Source organism: Microcaecilia unicolor, chromosome 1, assembly GCF_901765095.1.
Source record: "Microcaecilia unicolor chromosome 1, aMicUni1.1, whole genome shotgun sequence".
NCBI lineage: Eukaryota > Metazoa > Chordata > Amphibia > Gymnophiona > Siphonopidae > Microcaecilia > Microcaecilia unicolor.
Window position 1 is genome coordinate 547,032,622 of NC_044031.1, and position 25,374 is coordinate 547,057,995.

General features: G+C 44.5%; 1 protein-coding gene across 1 annotated transcript in view; it reads left to right on the forward strand.

Annotated features, from left to right (window-relative positions):
* The window catches only part of LOC115479288 (ribonucleases P/MRP protein subunit POP1-like), a 111,852-nt gene that overhangs the window by 1,581 nt on the left and 84,897 nt on the right, over positions 1-25,374 (forward strand). Inside the window, exons 2-3 of the mRNA XM_030217143.1 lie at positions 12,906-13,056; positions 18,535-18,687. Coding sequence (XP_030073003.1) covers positions 12,912-13,056; positions 18,535-18,687 — 298 coding nt within the window. The 5' untranslated portion in view covers positions 12,906-12,911. The remainder of the gene's footprint in view (positions 1-12,905; positions 13,057-18,534; positions 18,688-25,374) is intronic.

Consider the following 25,374-nt stretch of genomic DNA (forward strand, 5'->3'; position numbering starts at 1 on the left):
TGTACACAGCACCAATGCAAAATTAATTTTTGTGTTGTGTGCTAAAGCCATGTCTAGTGTGCAAAGCCTAATACCCTTTACTGCATTGCAATGGTAGGCATAAATAAGGCCTACCATATTCCCTTAGATGGAGAAAAGAACTGGTTGGCCTAGTCATGTTTTTGATTTCTGTTCTACTTCACTCTCATTTTATAGTTTACCTTGATATTAATAAACTGATAACTCATGACACCCTTCCCTATCCAGATGGTAAATAATTTGATTATAAGTAAGCAATCCACATTATCTGAAAAGGGGTATGCTAAATCCAGGTAGATAAAAGTAAATGGTAGAAAGGTATAATACAACATATACATAGGCACGCTCTGAAGGGTAGAGAATGGGTGGGTTTGGCACACAAATACACAAGCAAGTGCTTATTTTTATCAGGACATAAATGTTCAAAATTACTTCTGCCCTGGAGCAGATTGTCATGCTGCTTTACCTTGGCGGTGTGCCTCGGGATCATCGGCTCCCCTTTCCCCAGCACATCTCAGTGTGTTGCGTCTTCCACCAGCTCTTTGGGCTTCCATGTCGGGCGGTGCGCGCTTCGAGGTTGTGGTCTTGAACACCAAGCACATCAGAGTGGTGGGGTGAAGTCGGATGCCCTTGCTCCTTTATCTTCTTTCTTTGTGGGCAGAACAGCACTTTGGCAACAGGTCTCTGTGCTTGTCTGCTTGTGCTTCTCTTTGCTGTGGATTGCTGCCTGACCTGACCCTTTGCCTGGATCTGACCCCATTTTGTTCTGTTGCTGTCTAACTCCTGTTTAGAGTCGGACCCCTGCTCCACTCTTTGCCTTAGCCTATGTGCTGCTCATGGCTGCTTCCGACCGCCCCTCCTAAGGATTCTGCAAGTCCTGCTGGACACCTGCGGGCTCGACCTTTGGGGAACAGTGATAGGTCCAGGTGAAGAACCCGGGGTTCGTTGGCTGCCTATCGCCACTGCCTCGGTGAGGGCAATAGGGCTCACTTCACATTCTGAACCTCCTTAGTGTGACACAGATGTAACTTTGTGTGGCAGTTTTTTGCGAGGTAATTTTGCATAGGCATATAGGTGCATAGCTTGTCCCTGTTTGCTAAAGGTAATGTGTGCCTTGTTTAACAAAATTACTTATGGTTTATAGCAAGCTTCAGCAAGAGAAAATATTTTCCATAGAAAAAGACAATTCAAGGATGAGGCTGAGGAGTCATGGTATGAAGACGGAAGGAAGGAGACAAAATTAAGAAATACTTCTTTCTTGCAAGAGTTGTGGATATTTAAAATGGGCCTACCAGAAGGAAGGGATAGTGATCAGGACAAAATTCAAGTGTCTATTTGGTGTGTTAGGGGCAAGAAAGATTTATTAAAAAAAAATAAAAACAAAAAAACCTTATACCAGGCTTATACATAGTACTAGGTAGGGTGCCATTAAACTTAAGAAATAATACATCTTCGCATATGATCAAACAACAAAAACAATAGCTCTGAACATCCACATGGCCAGAACAACCATATCATAATATAACACCAACCCACATATACTACATCATCTTTGAGTTGCATTTATGCCACTCGCCAGCAAAAATACAGACATGACTCAATGTGCACTGAAAAGCTAGAATGAACAGATGTGCTGTTAACAATTTTCTTCAATGGTGTCTGTGTTGATGTAGTAGACCAAGGTAACCAGGCTGGGCTTAGTGTCCCTTTATCTGCTGACAATTATTACTATGGTGAACATAAGTGTTTATGTGGGTTGGAGGATGTGGTGTTATAAAAAGGGGGGTTATGTTTTGCTGTAATTGCTTTCAGCTCTATTAAAAGAAGTGATATTTAAATATATATTACGTAGCGTCCCACTTCCAGAACCTGTGGGATAGTTGTGTCCATCAACCAGCAGGTGAAGATAGAGAACTGAAAATTGAGCTGAGACATATCTCTATTGACATCCAGTCTAGCTCCTCAGAATTTTCTATCTTCAGCAGGTGAATGGACACACTTTTCAGCCTCAGGTTCTGAGTGATGTGCTCCTGGTCTAGTTGGTCAGCTGGTCCCCAGTTGAGCTCTGTAGGTGGCTGGAGTCTGCAGTGTCATATTTGGAGGTCTTCAGATCTTTGACTCTGGTGTCCTGTGAATTTACTTGTTCCCGCCCTTCACCTCTCCCCAGTTTCCTGTGGAGCTCTGCTTTCCAGCACCACAACCTTTAAAAAAACAGAGAGGAGAAGGAAAGAGGTTAATTGTATTGGTCCTGATTCTGTTTGTGACCTTGGGGGAGGGGGAGCAACTGGTAGTGGCAAGTCTGACTAACATTTGACTCAGAACCACTTGGAGGGCTACAAGTTGTACTTTGTGCAGGGGAGGGATCCTGACACGCCGCCTGGGACCACGTGTTGCGGTGCTTGTGATAGCTGAGATGAATGTCGACTCCTTGGGAGGAAGTTAAACAGTGTTCCTGCTGTGGGACCTGCCGACCGGCATTAGGGCATTTACAGTGCATGCAAGCCGGGAATCCTGCTGGACACGGAGGAAGCGGTTGATGGCAGCATGTCTTCGGATTTTTCCAAATATGCCAGGAACTTCGGCACTGTTCCCTCTAAGCTGAGTGAGAGTCCTTCAATTGTGTTACTGCAAGTAGGGGGTGGTGCTTCAATATTGTCTTTTTAGGGACAGGCAGGTTCCCTGGAGTTCTGCAGAGCTTTCCTGTCCCTCGCTACGGAAAATGTGATAGTGAAACAGCAGCACCCAATGGCAGGACTGTAGACAGTGGTGTGCTGGAGCCGGCTCGCACCGGCTCTACAGAGCCGGTTGTTAATTTTTGAACAATTTTGTGAGCCGGTTGTTGTGCTGTCAGCCGTGACTTGAAGGTTTGTGGGGGGGTTTTTCACAAATTGCAGCAGGAAGCTGGAGGCACGCATGCCCAAACACACCAGCTGTCACCTGATATTGGTGCATGTGTGATATGCGGCAACCCTGCCTCCTCATGCTGCACTGCAGGCAAGAGATTCGTGTGCTCGTGGCTCACCTCAGCAGCGCTCCTGATCACAGCCCAGCTGGTCGTGGAGCTGTACCATCCAACATTCCAACCTCAACTTGGCTGCCCCGCCACTGTCCTCCTGAGATTTCAGCTGCCAGAGAAGAGAGCCCTTCTGGGCTGATAGTTGCTACAGAAGTGCACAGCATTACCCTCTCTGGTAAGAATTTAAGAAGCAGGCTTGTTGCTGGGCCCGTTTGTTGGGGGGGGGGCACAAGTTAAGTGGAAATTGGTTTGGGGGAGTATTGCCCCCCGCCCCCCCCCCCCCCCCAAACAACACGTGCACCGTCCGAGTTCCTGATTCTTTCTCCCCTTCTGCCCTTCCCGGTTCCCCATGCGTTGAACTTTTTGTCCTTTCAGTTTTTTCCCTCCCGCATCTGCTCCCTCCCTCAACCTCTTCTCCCCCTCCCCACCCCGCAGTCCTCCGGACCGAACCGTTACTGTACCTGCAGGCAGTGGTTAGGACAGGATGCCGGCTTCAGGGTCCTTCTGCTGCCACGCCACGCCTACTCTGATTCAACTTGCTGTTTCTGCGTAGGCAGGACGCAGCAGTCAAAGGACACCGTTGGGACCAAGGAGCTTTGAAGTGATGAACCTATCTAGTCCACGGTAAGCAAGGAAGCCCATTTGGTTAATCTCTGTTTTAACTCCCCCGCAAAGCTGTCATCTCCTCTAGACAGTACACTCAAACCAAAGCAAGGAAACCTATGAGCTGCTGCATCCACGTTGCCGTTATGTTTGTCCATCTGTAACAAGTCTAAAGCTGTTTCAATTGGATAGGTAGTGCGTAAAAGGTAGAGGTCAAAAGCTGTTTTTTTTTTTTTTTTTTACTTATTGGACAGCTTTTTAATTTATTTGAAAGCATCCCATATAGATCTAATATCATGAAATAACAATTGAATATCACTAAAACATCTTAAATTATTATAGCTGGTAGAAACAACAATTTTAAAGTCTGTATGTTGTGCTCATTTTTCTACACTAAAAAAATAAATAAATAAATACACACTATACAATACAGATGGCCAAATTTCAGTGAGGATATCCTGTTTCCTGATGGGTTCATCTTAACTGTTGTTGTAATCTACCTTGGGAAGCCTGGTGTTATAAAGATGATGGAATGTATTGAAATTAAATGGAAGTAGAATTAAACTCTGCTTTCATTGGGGCACGTGGAATCAGATCGTAATCTGTTTTGTAGAAGTTTACCTTTTAGATACACAAATGGATTATTCTGTTTTGAACAGGTTTCAGGGGCAAGTGGTTTTATTAGTCAAAATAAAAATAAATATTTTGTTTCATGCAGATTTCTTTTGTTTAAACGTAAATGGGCTATATAAGCCCCTAATGCAGCCCATATTGGTTTTCTTATATTTTGTTCTTGTGATAACTTTTACTGTGCCAAAACTGTAAACTCTTATCTCTGTCTGGTCAGTAATAAAAGGAGCTCATTGTGAACACTATCCACCCTAAAAGGTTTTGTGGCTGTACATGAAGAATTGTGATATTGAATAAATAAGTGTATGTGTGTGTTCCTAGTCATGATGCAGCCTAAGTTTATATAATCCTTTCAAGAAATCCAGTTAATCTTTTAACTTATTAGTGGAGCATAACCGCAGAGTCATGGTATGGTCGCATTTTCAATATGGTAATTCTAGGGCCCAGCTAAGGAACAGCCAAGTTATTTTGAGTTTGTCTTCACTGGACCAAACTTGCTTTCCTTGTGCCATCACTATCCAGCAGGTAGGTAGTGTCTTAAAAGATGGAGGATAAAGGAATTTTTTTTGTAACATTTATCACACATTATTCCAAGCAAAGTCGGGTTCAAAATGGCTTAAATTTGAAAATACAGGAAGACAGAATAATAGAATTCAGTTATATCATGGGAACAAATAGATGGATATGTCTGAAACATTTAACAAAGTTGAGATTAGCATATATATATGATATATACCCAACTGAGCATTTAAAAGTTTGTCCTTTAATGATATCATATGTTCAGAAATACATAGCCATTTAGTATAGGCAGTTATTTAAAGATTATCACATTTACAGTGGTGGAAATAAGTATTTGATCCCTTGCTGATTTTGTAAGTTTGCCCACTGACAAAGACATGAGCAGCCCATAATTGAAGGGTAGGTTATTGGTAACAGTGAGAGATAGCACATCACAAATTAAATCCGGAAAATCACATTGTGGAAAGTATATGAATTTATTTGCATTCTGCAGAGGGAAATAAGTATTTAATCCCTCTGGCAAACAAGACCTAATACTTGGTGGCAAAACCCTTGTTGGCAAGCACAGCGGTCAGACGTCTTCTGTAGTTGATGATGAGGTTTGCACACATGTCAGGAGGAATTTTGGTCCACTCCTCTTTGCAGATCATCTCTAAATCATTAAGAGTTCTGGGCTGTCGCTTGGCAACTCGCAGCTTCAGCTCCCTCCATAAGTTTTCAATGGGATTAAGGTCTGGTGACTGGCTAGGCCACTCCATGATCCTAATGTGCTTCTTCCTGAGCCACTCCTTTGTTGCCTTGGCTGTATGTTTTGGGTCATTGTCGTGCTGGAAGACCCAGCCACGACCCATTTTTAAGGCCCTGGCGGAGGGAAGGAGGTTGTCACTCAGAATTGTACGGTACATGGCCCCATCCATTCTCCCATTGATGCGGTGAAGTAGTCCTGTGCCCTTAGCAGAGAAACACCCCCAAAACATAACATTTCCACCTCCATGCTTGACAGTGGGGACGGTGTTCTTTGGGTCATAGGCAGCATTTCTCTTCCTCCAAACACGGCGAGTTGAGTTCATGCCAAAGAGCTCAATTTTTGTCTCATCTGACCACAGCACCTTCTCCCAATCACTCTCGGCATCATCCAGGTGTTCACTGGCAAACTTCAGACGGGCCGTCACATGTGCCTTCCGGAGCAGGGGGACCTTGCGGGCACTGCAGGATTGCAATCCGTTATGTCGTAATGTGTTACCAATGGTTTTCGTGGTGACAGTGGTCCCAGCTGCCTTGAGATCATTGACAAGTTCCCCCCTTGTAGTTGTAGGCTGATTTCTAACCTTCCTCATGATCAAGGATACCCCACGAGGTGAGATTTTGCGTGGAGCCCCAGATCTTTGTCGATTGACAGTCATTTTGTACTTCTTCCATTTTCTTACTATGGCACCAACAGTTGTCTCCTTCTCGCCCAGCGTCTTACTGATGGTTTTGTAGCCCATTCCAGCCTTGTGCAGGTGTATGATCTTGTCCCTGACATCCTTAGACAGCTCCTTGCTCTTGGCCATTTTGTAGAGGTTAGAGTCTGACTGATTCACTGAGTCTGTGGACAGGTGTCTTTCATACAGGTGACCATTGCCGACAGCTGTCTGTCATGCAGGTAACGAGTTGATTTGGAGCATCTACCTGGTCTGTAGGGGCCAGATCTCTTACTGGTTGGTGGGGGATCAAATACTTATTTCCCTCTGCAGAATGCAAATAAATTTATATACTTTCCACAATGTGATTTTCCGGATTTAATTTGTGATGTGCTATCTCTCACTGTTACCAATAACCTACCCTTCAATTATGGGCTGCTCATGTCTTTGTCAGTGGGCAAACTTACAAAATCAGCAAGGGATCAAATACTTATTTCCACCACTGTATACACCAGAACAGGCATCCATCACATTGCAAAAGAAAACAACTTCTGCACAGTATGTCCAAAATTTATTTTTTATTTCCTTATTTCTATCTTCCAAAATTCCAGACAGCAGATGTCTAGATCAGTAGGAGGACCCAAAGCACTCCAAAACAAGTAAAGTCAGAAACAACACAGTTTATTGTTCAACCACACTTAGGATTCACATTTGGGTTTAAAAAGCAAAAACATGTGCGTATCCTTTGTACCAATAATGTATAATAAAGTTACATACAACATATGTACAGTTTTTTGTTTTTGCCAAATCCCACCAGCCAAATAAATAGACTTCTGCTCTGCCACTCCCTGCTGAGCCAGAAACAAGCAGTGGGGAACGGTGGCAGTCCATTAATTAGGTTGCGGGGCTCAGCATCCCTGCCAGCAAAGGAATGCCTAGCGTGCCTGCACGGGTGGGTGGGGGGGGAGAGAAATGTTTCCCCCCCCCCCCCCCACTACCCAAATTGCAGGTCTGGCTTTGCCTGGAGAGAGAGCCTGTTGTTAAAACTTTACCAGCTAACTCTCTCCCTGGGAATAGCAAGCTCTGCAATTTGAGGGGAGGAGGGGGGGGGGGGTGGCAAAGAGGTGGACCGGGGAGAGAGCCTGTTGTTAAAAATTTACCAGCACACCACTGACTGTAGGTGGAGGACTCCCACTCAGCTTAGAGGGAACAATGGACTTAGGGCTTTCCGGTAGGGCCAGTGAGCACTTTGATGCAGGAGAGTGCAGAAACGGATGCCATTTTGATGGGGCAGACTGGCAGTGAGGAACAGCCTCTGTCCATGCGTGGAGCACAGCTATCATTTTACTAAATCAGGGCCTGACGGCATTCAGCTGTATGAGGTTCTTTGTTTTCTCCAGAGTTTATATTGCTCTTCAGTTGCTGCAAGGTGCTTCAGTATCGGCCCGCTGCCTCTTTGGCTCCGCTCCTAAGAGATCTCGTTTAGACCTGCAGGAGTGGTCAGATGAGTCTATCTCTGCTTCTCCTCCCTCCTTATCTGATGTGACCTCTGTCCATTTGGAGGAGCCGTTGTTGAAGGAGCTATTTGAGGAGGGAGAGCTCCAAGTACTGAGATTGTTTCATAAAGAGGAGCTCAATACTCTTGTTTCTGAGACACTTACTGTGCTTTCCATTGAGGAACCTTCTGCTTCTGTGTCAGGAGCTCATCTTCGTCTATCATGAGGGGACAGCTCATTCATAGCAAGAGCGTGCCTGAAGTGGCATCAGTAGTCAGCAGCACAAGATGGGTGACACAACACCCCGCTGGAAGCAGGGCTGGCCTATTAGTGGATACTATTTGACACGTTATGAACCACAGTATGTCTTTGGTTGTCACAGCATGTCTGCAGCTCTGGTTGAAACACTGGGCAGCGGATACAGCGTTGGTCACGTCTGTCTAAACTTCCCTTTCAGGGCATGTGACTGTTTGGAGAAGATCTCAGTAACTTGGTGAAAGAACTGGGAGAAACTAAGCCACAGCGGTTGCCAGAGGATAAGCTAAAAGCCTCTGGTCATCCACCTTCAGGGGGCTCTCAATTTTTGAGACTGCAGATGGTACTGGCCTGGTCATCGGCAATATGATCAGAAGTCTCGCTTTCCGCCATGCCAGTCTTTTTCTTTTCGTGCGAATAGAGAACTTCGTGCTAGAGCACCCAGTGTCTCCAGAGCTTCGCAATGATGCAAGGCTGGGCTCCTCTTCCTCCAGTGAGAGGATGTCTTGAGGAGGTTTGGTTGGAGTGGGACATTCTGGATATTCTTACAGAAGGTTACAATTTGGAGCTCCCTCACCCATTTGCTCCTCTCTTCTTGCTGTCTCCTTGTCAAAAGGGAACCAAGGCGGTTGAGGTTCAGGCCACAGTAGTTTCCTTGCTAGAGCTCTGGGTCATTGTTCCAGTCCCTCAGACTGAATGGGTCAATGCAGATACTCTGTCTACTTCATTCTCTGTTCTCTCAAGGAAGGAATGCATCTTACATCCAGCCTTAAATCTCAAAGATCTTAAACTGCTGCCTCCGAGTGTTCAACTTTCATATGGAAATGCTAAGAGCAGTCATAGCCTTGGTTCAAGCAAGAGAATTTCTCACCGCCCTCTATCTTAAGGAGGTGTACTTGCACATACCCTATTGCTGCTGCATCAGAGGTTTCTCTGTTTTGCGATGCTGGGCTGTCACTTTGCCCTTTGGTCTCACCATGGCACCAAGAGCGTTTACAAAGATTATGGTGGTGGTGGCCTCTTTTTGGCACCAGGGAATCGGAGTTCACCCGTATCTCGATGACTGGCTCATTTGTCTGTCATCCTATTTGGACAGTGTGGCAGCAGCAAAGTTTTCCGTCTTCTGCAGTCCGTTGAGTTGGGTGACAAATTTAAGAAGAGCAGACTAACTCCTTCACAGGTGCTGGAGTATCTTGGTGGTCTATTAGACACAGCAGGGGGAGAGGCTCTCAACGGAATGCAGGAGGTCAAAGCTGGTTCATCAGATTCGTCTTTCCTTCTCTGTTATGGCAGGCCCAGGGTTTGGGACTGTGTCCCGGTTCTGGGGTCAGTGATGGCGGTAATGGAAGTGGTGCCGTGGTCAAGGGCTCGTATACGGCCTTTACAGAATTCTCTTGTCAGCCGCCAGTCTCCAGTGTTACTAAAGTATGACCTTCAACTTCTTGGTCACTGGTTGCTAGATGGATGTATGTAATGGTGGCTGTCACCCAGGAATTTTACCATCAGAGCTCCCTTTCTGATAACACAAAGGGAAGTGGTGACAACAGATACCAGCAAGTCGAGTTGATAAAAATCTTCTCTGCTTTTCGGCAACTTGCATAGCTGGGTCCTTGAAAATAGATGCAGACTTTCTCAGTAGGCACTCGGACCCATGAGAATGGGAAGTATGTAACCAGGGTTTTTAGCTGATAGTGGACTGATAGGGTTGTCTGCTTCTGGACTTGATGGTGATGAAACAGTGCCAAAGGTGCCCATGATCTTCGTCCATTGGAAAGAACTGGGCTCGATGGGGGATTGATGCCTTACTGCAGCCCTGGCCAGAAACACATCTACAGTATGCCTTTCCTCCTTGGCTCATGGCAAGCTGCATGTTGAAAAGGATAGCATTGCACCGGGGTCAAATAATTCTCAGAGGCTATGGTATGTGGACCTGATTTCAACTGCTGGACAAGGATATTCTCCATTTTCCACAGGTACATGACCTACTGAAGCAAGGTCCAGTACTCATGGAGAATCCGTGCCCCCTTTGGTCTTGTGGCTTGGCTATTGAAACGGCTTGGTCGAGACGAAAAGGTTATTCTGATTTGGACATTGTTACCTTGCTTCAGGCTCAAAAATGCTTTACATCCATGGTGCATATGAGGGTGTGGAGGACATTCAAGAGCTGGTGTTCTGAGCGTAGACTTTCTCCCTTCTCTGCTCAGATCACACACATCCTAGAGTTTTTCCAGGCAGCAGGCCTTCAGAAAGGATTGACCTTTGGGTTTTCTAAAAGTTCAGGTTGTGGCTTTGGTCTGTTTCAGGGGCCGACTACAGAAGGTGTCTTTTGCAGCTCACTTGGATATTGTTTGATTCTTGCGGAGAGCAAGCCACTTGCAGCTTCACTTTTGTACTCTGTGTCCAGAGTGGAACCTTTAATTTAGTCCTTCAGGCTCTGCAGAAGCCTCATTTTGAGCTACTCTGGAGGGCCTTTTTGAAAGAAAGCTAAAGAGAGCTTTCTTGGTGGTGGTTGTGTTGGCACGTAGGGTTTCAGAGCTTCAGGCTGCCTTGTCAGGATCCCTTTCTCTGCTTTTCAGAGACTGGGGTCTCTCGTGCACAGTTCCTTCCTTTCTTCTGAAAGTGCTATCAATGTTTCATCTCAGGCAATCGGTGGAGTTTTTGTTTTTTTGCAGAAAGGACGAAGAGGCTCAGTATTCTTCCTTGAAGCTTCTCGATGTGCATAGATCATTAGATATCTGTAAGCCACGAGTGAGTTTCACAAATCACACAAAGTGTATGTGTGTGCTTTTTGGTCAACAGAGGTTTGGCCTCATGGTTTCCAAGCCCACAGTTGCTAGATGGCTAAGGGAGGCTATTGTGCCATTTTAGTTGCTTGCAGAAAAGCATGCTCCTTGGGCCTTGTGGACTCATTCTACAAGGTAAAAACGTCATCTTGAGTGGAGACTTCCTTACTTTCTCCGGTAAATATTTGCAAGGTGGCATAACTTTGCCAAGCACTATGGGGTGGACGTTGTTGCACTTGGAAGCCAGTTTAGGGGCTTCAGTCCTCTGAGAGACAACACCAGGATCTCACCCACTCTAGGGATTGCTTTCATACATCTCACAGGTTCTGGAATAGTGGGACGCTATATAATGGAAGGAGAAATTAGGTCTAAACCTGATCATTTTCTCTCCATTAGTCCTTCCCACTATTCCAGAGGTCCGCACGAGGGTCTGAGATGTTTAGTCTGTGTGAAGTATTGGGTCAAATAACGATATCACCTTAGTGGTTCCTGCATGTCTCTTCTTCTCTACAAGTTGTCCAGAGATGAGAGAGGTCTACACATGTTTTGCTTGTCTGCTTAGTGTTAGGTTAGCCATTTGTTTAAGGTTGTTGTGTTTGTTCTGAGTATTATCCTTACTTCTTGTTTACGTAAATACTGAGGAGCTGGACTGTTTCCAAGAGAGATGTCTCAGCTCAGTTCTGTCTCCACCTGCTGGTTGATGGGCACATCTATCCCACAGGTTCTGGAATGGTGAGAAGGACTAATGGAAAGAAAATTATCAGGTAAGACCTAATTTCTCCTTAAATGTCCTCTTATGCATTGTGGATTGTTGTGAAAGCTGATCTTTCTTATGCCCTCCCCAACCAAGTAGGGGACCTGCCGGTTCTTTATCCTTGTCCCTGGAGAGGTCAAGAGAAATAAAGCACAAACACACACACGATAAATATATACAGATCAAAGGCCTTTGGGAGAGAGAACTAAGGATCTCACAATTCCTCAGGTCCTCTGCTCTTTTATTAACTACTGCTACTCATCATTTCTATAGTACTACTAGATGTATGCAGCACTGTACACCTGAACATGAAGAGACAGTCCCTGCTCGACAACTTTACAATCTAATTAGGACAGACAAACAGGACAAACAAGAGATAAGGGAATATTAAAGCGAGGATGATGAAGTAAGGGTTCTGAACAAGTGAATAAGGATTAGGAGTTAAAAGCAGCAACAAAAAGGTGGGCTTTTAGCTTAGACTAGTAAAAAAAGGCCCGTTTCTGGAGCCAATGAAACGGGCGCTAGCAAGGCTTTCCTGTGCCCCCCCCCCACCCGTCGTTGATGTGGGTGAATTGCTCCGCCTCCGCCCTCAACGTCATAACGTTTGACGCGAGGGCAGTGAATTGCTCCGCCTCTGCCCTCAACGTCATAACGTTTGACGCGAGGGCGGGGCCCAGAAACTGTGATTTTCGAGGCTTCAGAGCTTCGGACATACGAACCTTGGCTTCAGTGACGTCAGAAGCCAATAGAACGTTGAGGGTGAGTTTTATATATATAGATTTGAAAATGGCCAGAGATGGAGCTTGACGTACCAGCTCAGGAAGTTTATTCCAGGAATATGGTGCAGCAAGATAAAAGGAACGGAGTCTGGAGTTAGTGGTGGAGGAGAAGGGTGCAGATAAGAGAGATGCATTAAGTCATAAATTGGTTACATCACAAATTATTGGTTACATAAATTATGGGACACAAACTTTGAAAAAATCATTGGCTAGATTATAATCTGCTTACATCTGCAAATTCAGGGGTTCAGGGTACTCTCCAAAACAGCTAGTGGTTCCAGTAAAAATCTAATACTTATAGAACTGCGGAACTATCATACATTATTCCATATTACATCTGCATGCTCAAACATCTGCATATTTCTCTCTTACTTCCCTATTCCTTTCCAAATATGCGTGCTCTTAGTGAATTCCCAGAATCTGAACAAAACATTCATTACTTAAGCTTGTTGAAACTGTTAATTCAGCAGTCTGTAATTAGGTTAAATGCATCTGTCCTGCTCTATCTTAAAATGATCTCAATTTCACATTTTTAATGTTTTAACTCTTGATAGTACCCTCAGCTCAGAAGGGAATATAATTTTCATAGTATATCCTTAATATCAGTTGCACTGAAATCAGCTAAATGCATTGTTTGGGTATTCTCCAGCAGGAAATGTCTAATGCAAAAGAAAAGAAACGTGCTAAAAAGCTGAGAAACCAGCCTTCCAATGTGATCTTGCCTTTTTCCGATATTGGAGCTGGCTGTAGTGGAAGATCGCATCAAGATGGAGAGCGAACTTTCCAGCCAGCACAACCAGGTATTGCCAGACATATTTAAAATGTCACTTTTAAGTCCAGGTTAGACATGTGGTCTGTTACAGTCATTCTATACTGTTATTTGGCTAGTGAAAAAAAGAATGGTACCTACCGTTAGCTTCTGTGGGCTTCCTCTTAGATGTCTGTGCAGCTCTGAGAGAAGGGTTTATATTTAGAGCTTCTGATCTTCAGATTTTACTCCAAAACACCAGTAAAACACTCCAGTGTAAAATTGTTTAGCCAGTAGACAGTACAAAAATACCACTTTATAATTGCCTATGAATAGAAGTCCTGCTATATTTTGGAATCTTTCATAATGGAGGACAACAACCAGATAAGAAGCTGGGAGAAAAGGAGTAAAGAGTTTCTGAATAAATATTCATAGAATGAGAATTAGCAGAGAAAAAGCAAGTTGTTTCTTGATCTGTGTGCCTGTTTCGCTGTACAAGCTTTGTCAAGGGGGAGTCATAGCACCGGACTGTCTTATTGCCTTCCTGTCACGTGACAGGAAGGCAATAAGACAGTCCGGTGCTATGACTCCCCCTTGACAAGGCTTGTACAGCGAAACAGGCCTGTCGGGGAATATGAGCACACCGGCGGATTCAGATAAGTGTTACTGAGCTGTCAGCACCAATAGTATTAACCAAATGATTATTTCTGTAAAACACAGAGCGTATTAAGTTCTACACATTAAGGATAGGTGGGGAGGGGGGGGGGGGGTGAGTCTGTGATTTTAAAAAACACACACGAGCAGAGGTTCACCGCATGGGTGAAGTGAAATTGGCCGTGGTGATTATATGAGACTTTTCCCCTATTTTATATAAGTGTTTGAAAAATTACTCCAAGGAGTGCTCTACTGTCTCCAGTTTTGTATGCAGGGTAATATCAGTAGAGGAGTGCCTTACATATTTGACAGTATCCTAGAAATAAGCAGTAAATTTTCCCCAAGTCCATTTTAATAGTGGCTTAGGGACTTTTCTTTTAGGAAGCTATACAAACCTTTTTAAACCCTGCTAAGCTAACGGCTTTTACTAAATTCTGTGGCAAAGAATTCCAGAGTTTAATTACATGTTGAGTGAAGAAATATTTTCTCCAATTTGTTTTAAATTTACTGCTTTATAGCTTCATTGTGTGCCCCCCAGTCCTAGTACTTTTGGAAAGAGTAAACAAGCGATTCACATCTACCCATTCCACTCCACTCGTTATTTTATAGACCTCTCTCATATCTCCCCTCGGCCGTGTTTTCTGCAAGCTGAAGAGCCCTAGCCACTTTAGCCTTTCCTCATAGGGAAGTCGTCCCATCCCCTTTATTGTTTTCATTGCCCTTCTCTGTACCTTTTCTAATTCCACTATATCTTTTTTTGAGATGTGGTGACCAAAATTGCACACAATGTTCGAGGTGCAGTCGCACCATGGAGTGATACAAAGGCATTATAACATTCTCATTTTTGTTTTCTATTCCTTTCTTTAAAATACCTAACATTCTATAAGTTTTCTTAGCTGCTGCTGCTGCACATTGAGCAGAGGGTTTCAATGTATCATCAGCGATGACACCTAGATCCCTTTCCTAGTTGGTGACTTCTAGTATGGAACCTTGCATTATATAGCTATAGTTCAGGTTCATCTTTCCTAGCTTGCTGAGAGAACAGTTATTGGAATGTCTCCTGGGAAACAGTCTTTATAGACACTGATTAAAAAATAATAAATAAAGGAAAGACTCTTTTCTTATTTTCCCTTTTTCCTTACCTGGCTTCTGTGGGTCTCAGCATTTTCTTGTTCTTCATGGCGGCAGTCTTCTCCTGTATTTTTGGTGGGCTTTTGGAGTGATATGTCTTGCCTGGTAGTTCTCTTGAGTCTTTTCTGACCGGAGCGGTTTTCTTTCTGTTTTCAGCAGCGAGGCACTTGGTCCCTTTGGTGATACTTCATTTTTCTCTTTGTTTTCGATTTTCTTCAGTCAGTGATTCTCAGTGTCGGCACCCTGTGAATTTCACTTCCGCTTTACCTGCTGGTGTTTCAGCAGTCCACTTGCCTTTTGCCGCTCTAGCGCGGTTTCAGTTCTGGTCGGTCAAGCATGGTGGGGAATGTCCAGATGGTGCGGTATCCGCTGTGGCTCTGGCCTTCGGAACAGCTGACTTCCTTTTTTCGGCTCCCTGTGGAACTCTAGTTTCTGGGGATTGCCCTCTCGTTTTCTGCTGGCCCAGTTCTGGTTCCGCAGCAGGGTTGTGACTTGGCTCCTGATTGGCCAGTGGCACCTTCCTTGCTACCTCTTAGGCTTCTAGAGTGCTCAAACTTCTTTTGATTTCCTTTAAGTGGTTGCGGGCTCTCAATGGGGTTACCCAGTCGGAGCTGGAGGTGCAGCATCTTTTGTTCCTGTAGCAGCGTGGAGCTCTTCTGGGTCTTAAATACATAAGTATTGCCACACTGGGACAGACCAAAGGTCCATCATGCCCAGCATCCTGTTTCCAACAGTGGCCAATGCAGGTCACAAATAGGAGTGGCCTATTGATTAGCGTAGTGGACTTTGGTCCTGGGGAACTGGGTTCGATTCCCACTGCAGGCACGGGCAGCTCCTTGTGACTCTGGGCAAGTCACTTAACCCTCCATTGCCCCAGGTACAAATAAGTACCTGTATATAATACGTAAGCCGCATTGAACCTGCTATGAGTGGGAAAGCGCGGGGTACAAATGTAACAAAAAAAAAAAACCTGGCAAGATCCCGAAAAAGTTCAAAACATTTTATGCTGCTTATCTCAGAAATAGCAGTGGATTTTCCCCAAGTCAGTTTAATAATGGTTTATGGACTTTTCCTTTAGGAAGCTGTCCAGACCTTTTTTTAAATCTCACTAAACCTTTACCACATTCTCTGGCAGCGAATTCCTGAGTTTAATTACATGTTGAATGAAGAAAAATTTTCTCCGATTTGTATTAAATTTACTACTTTGTAGCTTCATCACATTACCCCCTAGTCCTAGTATTTTTGGAAAGAGTAAACAAACGATTCACATCTACCCGTTCCACTCCACTCATTTATTTTATAGATCTCTATCATATTTCCCCTCAGCTGTCTTTTCTCCAAGCTGAAGATCCCTAGTCGCTTCAGTCTTTCCTCATAGGGAAGTCATCCCATCCCCTTTATCATTTTCGTTGCCCTTCTCTGTTCCGTTTCTAAGTCCACTATATCTTTTTTTGAGATGCGGCGCCCAGAATTGAACACAATATTCGAGGTGCGATTGCACCATGGATTGATACAAAGGCATTATAACGTTCTCACTTTTGTTTGCCATTCATTTCTGAGCAGATATTTTCAACGTATTATTGGGCTCGAGCAGTATTCTTGTATCTTAGCCTCCATTTTAGATGGATAGGGCCTGTACAGTTGGTGTGCTTTGGCTCAGTTTTCCCGGTGCTGTTGCTTTCTCTTGGATTACATTGCTCCTTCGAGGTAGCCTCATGATTGTCTATCGCAGTTAGCAGTGTTCTCTTCTTTTCCAGGTAGTTCCACTATTCTCTGTTGCCGTAGCTGGCTGCCGTGCAGATGTGGGCTGCTTAGCTTCACATTGTTTGGTTCTTTTGTTCTCCTGTCCGAATGGAGTGACTGCTTTGTTACATCCCATTAGTCTGGACTTGTCTTGTATAGATGACAAGGAAGGAAAAATTATGTTCTTACCTGATAATTTTCTTTCCTTTAATTATACCAGCCCAGTCCAGACACCCTCCCTAGAATATGGTTTCTCTTCCTTTTCTTTGGATCCTCTAGGATTTGTTTCTGGCAGGTGTGTGACTGGGTTCCCTCCAGTTCACGGAGGTCATATTTCACCATTTGGATATCCTTTGTCTTTCTCCTTGCTACCATGCTGTGCCAGCCTTGTGAGGCTTGAGGGCATTTTAGTATCGAGCCCTTTGCAGTGCTTCGGGGATCTGACTAGTGGTGCATGGAACCAAGCCAGAGAGCACATCACATCTTGATGATGCTTTCCTTAGCCTTTGGTAGCGCTATGGGAAGTCCTGTTTATGTGCTTGAGTGGCTTCTGTGTTTACCTTTCTTGTGTTATCTTGTAGAAGTTTTGAGCACCATTGCTGGCTATTCGAAATACTGACCATTCCAGGCTGCACTATACCCTTAATGGGACAGATTACTTGGAACTGTTTTCTGTCTCCTTCCGCTGGTGGATGAATATAACCCATTAGTCTGGAGTGTTCTGGTATGATTAACCATTAGTGCCTAGTGTTCCCATATTTGTTCCCACATATGAGAACATAGGGCACTAATGGGTTAAAGGAAAGAAAATTAACATGTAAGAACATAATTGTTCCTTGGACAGAGAGAGCCCTAAGCCTGCTGGAAGCTGAAGAAGGCATAGCCTGGTAGTGGGCTTTGGGGTTCCCTCCCAAATTTCTGCCCTGGGTCCCAGCCGTGTCTAACACCAGCTCTGGTCGTGTCTAACACCAGCTCTGGTAAGATACACATTTCAAATCTGAAGTATTCTAATCACAATATAGAATTTAAAATTTTTGTCTACTTTTTGTCTGGTCATCTTATTTTTCAAATCATGTTGGTCCCAGACTCTGGTTTCTGTTTTCCTTTGTCTTCTCTTAACTCATTCGCCAGGATCTCCTACCCATTTAACATTTCCTCTTTCTCCACGCTCACCATCCTTCTTCCATCTCTGTGTACCTATCTTTCCCCATGTTTCATTATCTCCCTTCTCTCTATCCCCTATACTTCCTTGTCCAGCATCTTCTCTGTGCTCATCTCCCCACATTCATTATCACCAGTCTGTCCCTATCATCTCCACCCGTGTCCAGCATCTCTCATCTCCCTTCTGTATTCCTGTTCTCTTCACAGTCTGCTCTGGGGCCTTCCCTCTGCTGGGTCCCACCTTCTGATGCAACTTCTTATTTTTGCTAAACAAGAAGTTGCATCAGAAGCCAGGGTACGGCAAAGGGAAGGCCCCAGAGCAGACTGTGAAGATTGGTTATCAGGGGTCAGACCATGTAGAGTACTGTGGTAGGATAAAGCTGCATAAAGAAGGCCAAGAACAAGGCTTGCTTGGGATAACTATGGAGGGTTTCCTGTTTGCCTACTCCCTGGGCTGTTTCCATACAGAGAGTCCTTCAGCTTCTTTGGTTATCAGTCTCGTATCACTTCCATTTTCATCCAAATTTGCTTTCTTCTCTGTAGGTTGTTGCTTTCCTAGAAGCTGAAATAAGTCCTGCATCGTCTATTGCCTTGGACTTCATTCCTAGTCCAGGAGGGCCATCAATAGGTCAGGTTTTCAGGACATCCCTAATGATTATGTGTGAAAGATTTGCATACAATGGAGATAAGCATTTTGATTTGTTGATGCCCTCCTGGACTTGGCATGAAGACCATAGTTCCAGTGTGTTTTCTGTGACAGTCTTTTTTTTTCTTGTGTCTTCATGATGTTTACTTTCTGCTAATGTTTTCCTTTACACTAGTCTTTCTGTCTTCCTACCAGAGGTGCATTCTGGCACTTTGCAGCATCAGAAATTGGGACATCCTTTTCATGGGGCTTATTATAAGCAGCAGCCGTCAACATCTAGAGGGGAACGTAGAGGAAGAGGAGGAAGAGAGCAAGGAGTCTCTCAGGAAATCCCTAAATACATTACTGGTAAGAATTCAAATGTGACCATTTCTGGGAAAAGGTGACTAAAGTCACCAGAAACAACAACAAAAGGTTTTAATGAATTCTGTTGTAGCAAACACTTTCTGAAGCATACACAGTTGCCCTCTTTTGGGGTGTAATTGAGAATGTGACACTGTACAAATTATAGAAAAACATGACACACCACCTTTTGGTATTAGTGTAGTGTTTGGAAAGTAATTGTGTTCCATTTGTCTATAAACCTGAATTCATAATTCCCAAATAATAACAGAACGAACTCTACACCCAAAGGTATTATGAAAATTAAGACTGTACATTTAACTCATTAAACATTTAACATGTTGATTGCGTTATTAACTTACGTTAAAATTTTTAACTCAAGTTAATGTGTCTCTATACCCCGCCCGTAAACATCCGGCATTGCTCTGCATGCACTTCTTCTTACTTCTCCGACACACTTCTGTCCTCTGCAGCTCCTTCTCCTTGCTTCTCACAGCCGCTGCACTCAAAGCATGCTGTGTGTTTCCCGGCTCCAAGCCTTTCTCTGAAACAGGAAGTTCTGTCAGGAGGCAGAGCTTCCTGTTACAGAAAGGCTTCGGCACAGATGATATAGTATGGTTTCATTAAAGCGGCTGTGAGGAGCAGGGACAAAGCATTGCAGAGGAGAGGGGGCTGCCGCAGAGGTAAGAAGAGTTGCACTGCCAGCAGCAGAAGAAAAGGGAGAAAGATAGGTACACGCTAGGGAGGCGGTGGCGGCAACAGAAAGCGAAGAACCAGACATGAGAGAGGTGAAGAGCAAGCAATTCAGGGGAAGGGTGGCAGCAGTAGCGGCAGAAGAAATGGGAGAAGAGCAAGAGACGTGGGGAAGGAGGAGGGTGATGGCGAGAGAAAGAGAGGAAGAGCCAGAGATGTGAGGAGGAGGGGCAGCGGCAGCAGGAGAAACAGGAGAAGAGCCAGAGATGTGGGGGTGGAGGGTAGCCACAGCAGGAGAAAGAAGAGCAAGAGATGCAGGGTTAGGGGGTGCTAGAGAGAGAGAGGGTTGTTGGGAGAGGGGTGCCAGGAGAAAAAAAATGAGAGAGAGAAAAATATGTGGAATGCAGGGGGGGGGGGGGGGGGAGGTGTGGGAGGGACAGATGCTAGAAATAGGGGATGGAAGAATAAGGGAGATGGTGCCCATTGAAGAGAGTAGAAAAAAATGGTAATGGATGGAGGGAAGGGAGGAGATAGTACCAGGGAAAGCAAGGGGGGGAGAGGGAGATGGGAGGAGAGAGAATCAAAGTTATTGGTTGAATGTTTAGTATCAATTAAAAAAAAATAAAAAAAAGTAAACTATGGGGCTAGTGGTTAGAGTAGTGGACTTTGGTCCTGGGGAACTGGGTTCGATTCCCACTGCAGGCACAGGCAACTCCTTGTGCCTCTGGGCAAGTCACTTAACCCTCCATTGCCCCAGGTACAAATAAGTACCTAAGCCGCATTGAGCCTGCCATGAGTGGGAAAGCGCGGGGTACAAAAAAAAAAAAAGCACTTAGACTTACAAAGTTCCACAGGTTACTATCAGGCTCATTTTCGAAAGAGAAGGACGTCCATCTTTCAACATAAAACGGAAGATGGACGTCCTCACAGATGTCCAAATCGGTATAATCGAAACCCAATTTTGGGCGTCTCCAACTGTAGTCCGTCGCAAGAACGTCCAAATTTCAAGGGGGCATGTCAGAGGCGTAGTGAAGGCGGAACTTGGGCGTGCCTAACACTTGGACGTCTTTTGACCCATAATTGAAAAAAGCAAGGACGTCCCTGACGAACACTTAGACGTTTTCACTCGGATGTGTTTTTTTTTTTACGAATAAAGCACAAAAAGGTGCCCGAAATGACCAGATGACCACTGGAGGGAATCTGGGATGACCTCCCGTTACTCCCCCACGGGTCACTAACCCCCCTCCCACCCTCAAAAAAATCTTTAAAAATATTTTGTGCCAGCCTCAGATGTCATACGCAGGTCCCAGGAGCAGTTTTAGTGGGTACTGCAGTGCACTTCAGACAGGTGGACCCAGGCCCATACCCCCCCTCCCCACCTGTTACATTTGTGGAGGAAACAGCAAGCTCTCTAAAACCCACCACAAACCCACTGTACCCATATATAGGTGCCCCCCCTTTACCCGTAAGGGCTATGGTAGTGTTGTACAGTTGTGGGTAGTGGGTTTTGGGGGGGGGGGGAGTTTGGGGGGCTCAGCACACAAGGTAAGGGAGCTATGTTCCTGGGAGCATTTTATGAAGTCCACTGCAGTGCCCCCTCGGGTGCCCGGTTGGTGTCCTGGCATGTCACGGGGAAGAGTGCACTTGAAGTGCTGGTTCCTCCGACGTCCAAATGGCTTGTATTTGGACGTTTCAAAAATCGCTGAAAGTCAGAAACGTCCAAATCCAAGGACGTCCAAATTTAAGGATTTGGACGTCTCCAACAGTATTTTCAAAACAAAAGATGGACATCCATCTTTTTTGAAAATACGTTTCCCCCCCCCCTCCCCCTAGATTTCGATGTTTTGCAAAGACGTCCAAATCGCATCTTAGACGTTTCTTTCGAAAATGCCCCTCCCCGTAACTTTGCAAGTCTAAGTGCTTTAAAAATATGCCTCCTCGTGTACATTCTAAATTTATTTCAACTGTTTTACATTTGGATCATTGGACCAGCCAACTTTTAATCGCGATTTATCGCACGTTTAAACCGTTTGATAATGGACAACCCTAATAAAAATAGATTGCTTACTTACAATATCATCAAAAACAGCGAAAGATTCAGAATAATGACACAGATGGTCTTATTGTAGAAACAGCTCAGAGTAGACCCCATGGCACTATACAGCAATTTCATGGCATCTATACAACCTGAACAGTGATGGCACATGACACGTGGCAGATCGCTCCTCATACAGGTCAGTCAGATGGCAGAGTAGGGGCTGCACTTCAGAAGGAATGCAAACAGCCATTTGCCTCGGATATGAGCCTCTTTTTTTTTTTTTTTTTTTTTTTTTTTTTGATACAGAAATTCAGGCTGTAGCTGAGTCAGACGTGTTTTCCTGGCCTTGTTGTCGATGCACAACACCTTTGATGTTGTAACTTGAGGGGCCCACAATATTGTCACACTGGCACCATGTTAAAGGGGCACTTCAGCCATGAGACCATTTGTTCAAGTAAACAATGTGCTTTCCTTGGATAGAAACAAGCCTCAGTCTGCAACCACCAGCTTGTGAATTCCCCTTGTGGTGATATAATGTGGTTGTTATTCACCTCGTCCAGCGGCAGCCTTAGTAATGTTTTGCAATGTCCTTGCACAGTGCCTGCAAGTCTGAGGCCTAACAAGCAACAGAGACTCCTGAGAAAATTAAAGGGTCATGGGATAGGAGGCAGTGTTTTGTTGTGGATTAGGAATTGGTTATTGGACAGAAAACAGAAAATAGGGTTAAATGGCCATTTCTATCAATGGAGGAGGGGGAATAGTGGAGTTCCTCAGGGATGTGTAATGGGTTCAGTGCTATTTAACATATTTATAAATGATCTGGAAATCGGAACGAAAAGTGAAGTGATTAAATTTGCAGATGAGACCAAACTATTCAAGGTTAACACATGCAGACTGTGAAAAATTGCAGGAAGACCTTAGGAAATTGAAAGCCTGGGCATCCAAGTGGCAGATGAAATTTAATGTGGACAGATGCAAAATGATGCATATTGGGAAGAATAATCTGAATCATAGTTACCTGATGCTAGGGTACACCTTAGCACTCAAGAAAAAGATCTAGGTGTCATTATAGACAATACGCTGAAACCTTCTGTCCAGTGTGTGGCGGTAGCGGCAGCCAAAAAAGCAAACAGTATGCTAGGAATTATTAGGAAAGGAATGGTAAATAAGACCGACAATTCTATATTGCCTCTGGATTGCTCCATGGTATGACCTCACCTTGAGTATTGCATTCAGTTCTGGTCGCCATATCTCAAAAAAATATATATATTGCGGAATTAGAAATGGTTCAAAGAAAAGTGACCAAAATGATAAAGGGGATGGAACTCCTCATATGAGAAAAGGCTAAAGAGGTTAGGGCTCTTCAGCTTGGAAAAGAGGCGGCTGAGGGGAGAGATGAGTGAGGTATACAAAATCCTGAGTGGTGTTGAATGAGTAGAAGTAAATCAATTTTACTCTTTTTCAAGAAGTAGAAAGATTAGGGAACACCTCAAGGAAATTACATGGAAATAGTTTTAAAACAAATAGGTGAAAATATTTTTTCACTCAGTGAAAATATTTTTTCACTCAGTGAATACTGGAACTCGTTGCTGGAGGATGTACTAATGGCAGTTAGTGTGTCTAGGTTTAAAAACAATTTGGACAACTTCCTGTAGGAAAAGTCCATAGTCTGCTATTGGGACAGAAGACACTGTTTGCCCTGGGGTTGGTAGCATGAAATGTTGCTACTAATTTGGGTTTCTGCCAGGTACTTTTGACTTGAATTGGGCACTGTTTGGAACAGGATACTGGATTAGATGGTCTGACCCAGCATGGCTATTCTTGTGTTCTTAGAACTTGGCAAATGAAGTTAGCAAAAGTCTGTATTTTAATACCAGGTTGGTAATGCTGGAAGGTGTCGTGTATTAATTCGTTTTAACTTTGTTATATAAATGGCATGTACTGCTGCATATAGTGACTTTTGCTCCTATAAATGTATAACACAACAGTCCAAACCTCAATTTTTTATGTGAAAAAATAAGAAGGGTAAATATTCAGCTGGCGACAGTGTGTTTTGCTGACCACCACCAGCGTTATTCCCAAATATTCAATGCCAGTTTCCATTGTGTAGTTTCTCACTGTTCCTGAACTTTAGATAGTTGTATCCATCAACCAGCAGGTGGAGACGGAGAACTGAAAACTGAGCATGTGGATGGACACACTTTTCAGCCTTTGATTTGAATGATTTGCTTCTGGTCCAGTTGGTCAGCTGGTACCCATGTGAGCTTTGTGGATGACTCGAGTTATATCTGGAGGTCTTTAATCCCTGACTATGGTGCCCCACAAATTTACTTCTTCCCTTCTTTCACCTCTCCCCTGTTTCCTGTGGAAGGAAAGAAGTCTGCTGGAGAGCATGGGACAGACTCCGGACAGATACTCTTTCTCATCTGTGGTAAGACTTGTGGAAAAATAAACATAAGGGGAGCAGCTGGCAGTGACAAGTCCAACTAAAGTTTTTTGGAGACAGCAGATGGTACTGGCCTGGTCATCAGCAATTTGGCCAGAAGTGTCGTTTTCAGGCACGTCTATCTTCCTTTCTTGCAGACAGGAGGACCTCCTCTGTCAGCTAGAGCACCCACTGTCTCCAGAGCTTCGCAATGATGTGAGGCTGGTCCACTCTTCTCTTCCCCCTGTGGAAGGATGTCTTCAGGAGTTTCGGGAGCAGTGGACAAAAATCACGTCAGACCAGAGGGTTCTGGATATTCTTACAGAAGGTTACAAGTTGGATTTCTCCCGCCCGGTCGCTAGTCTCCTTGTCAAAAGGGAACCAAATTGGTCGAGGTTCAGGTCACCATAGATTCCTTGCTGGCGCTCTGGGCCATTGTTCAGTTCCCCAGGCTGAACAGAGGCGAGACAGATACTTTATCTACTTCATTGTCCCAAAGAAGGAAGATGCCTTTCCCAAAGAAAGAAGACGCCTTTCATCCGGCCTTATATCTCAAAGGTCTAAACCGCTGCCTCTGAGTGTCCCGCTTTCGCATGGAAACACTTACAAGCAGTCATAGTCTCGGTTCAAGCAGTAGAATTTCTCACGACCCTCGATCTTAAGGAGGTATACTTGCATATACCCATATGGCCACCACATTGGAGGTTTCTATGTTTTGTAGTGCTGGGCCATTACTTCCAGTTCAGGGCTTTGCCCTTTGGTCTCGTCACAACTCCAAGAACGTTTACCAAGGTTATGGTGGTGGTGATGGTGGCAACATTTATTTGGCACCGGGGAATCAGAGTTCACCCGTATGTTGACGACTGGCGATTTGTGTGTCATCCTATTTGGACAGCATGGTGGCGATGGACAAAATTGTTATAGACAGGTTGGGTGATCAATTTTGAGAAGAGCAGACTAACTCCATCGCAGTTTCTGTTCAACACAGCACTGGAGAGGATATTGCTCATGGAGTGCAAGGAGATCAAAGCTGGTTCAACAGATTTGTCTTCTCAGTCAAGGCAGGTCCAGGTTCTGAGGTCCGTGACTGTGCCAATGGAAATGGTGCCACGGGCAAGGGCTGATATGTGGGCATTACTGGAATCTCTTCTAGGCTGCTGGTCTCCAGTGTCGCAGAAGTATGACCTTCATCTTCCTTGGATGCTGGTTACCAGACGGAGTATGCAGTGGTGGTTGGCGCGCAGGAATTTCACCGTCGGGACTCCCTTTTCTATAATACAATGGGAGGTGGACAATGGACAGCAGCAGGTTGGGTTGGGGAACTCTTTACAAGTTCCAACTGGCATAGGGCACCATTTCATTGGTTGATTAAATCGCTTGGAGCGCAGGACAGCGCAGAATGCCTTAGATGAGTTTGTTCCCTTTCTGGTAGGGGGCCCCTCTCCGAGGAGGTTTTTTTTTGTTGTTTTCAAATTTTTATTAAAGATTTTAATTGAAAAAATAAAAACAAGAAAACAATCACAAGAATTCCACAGTA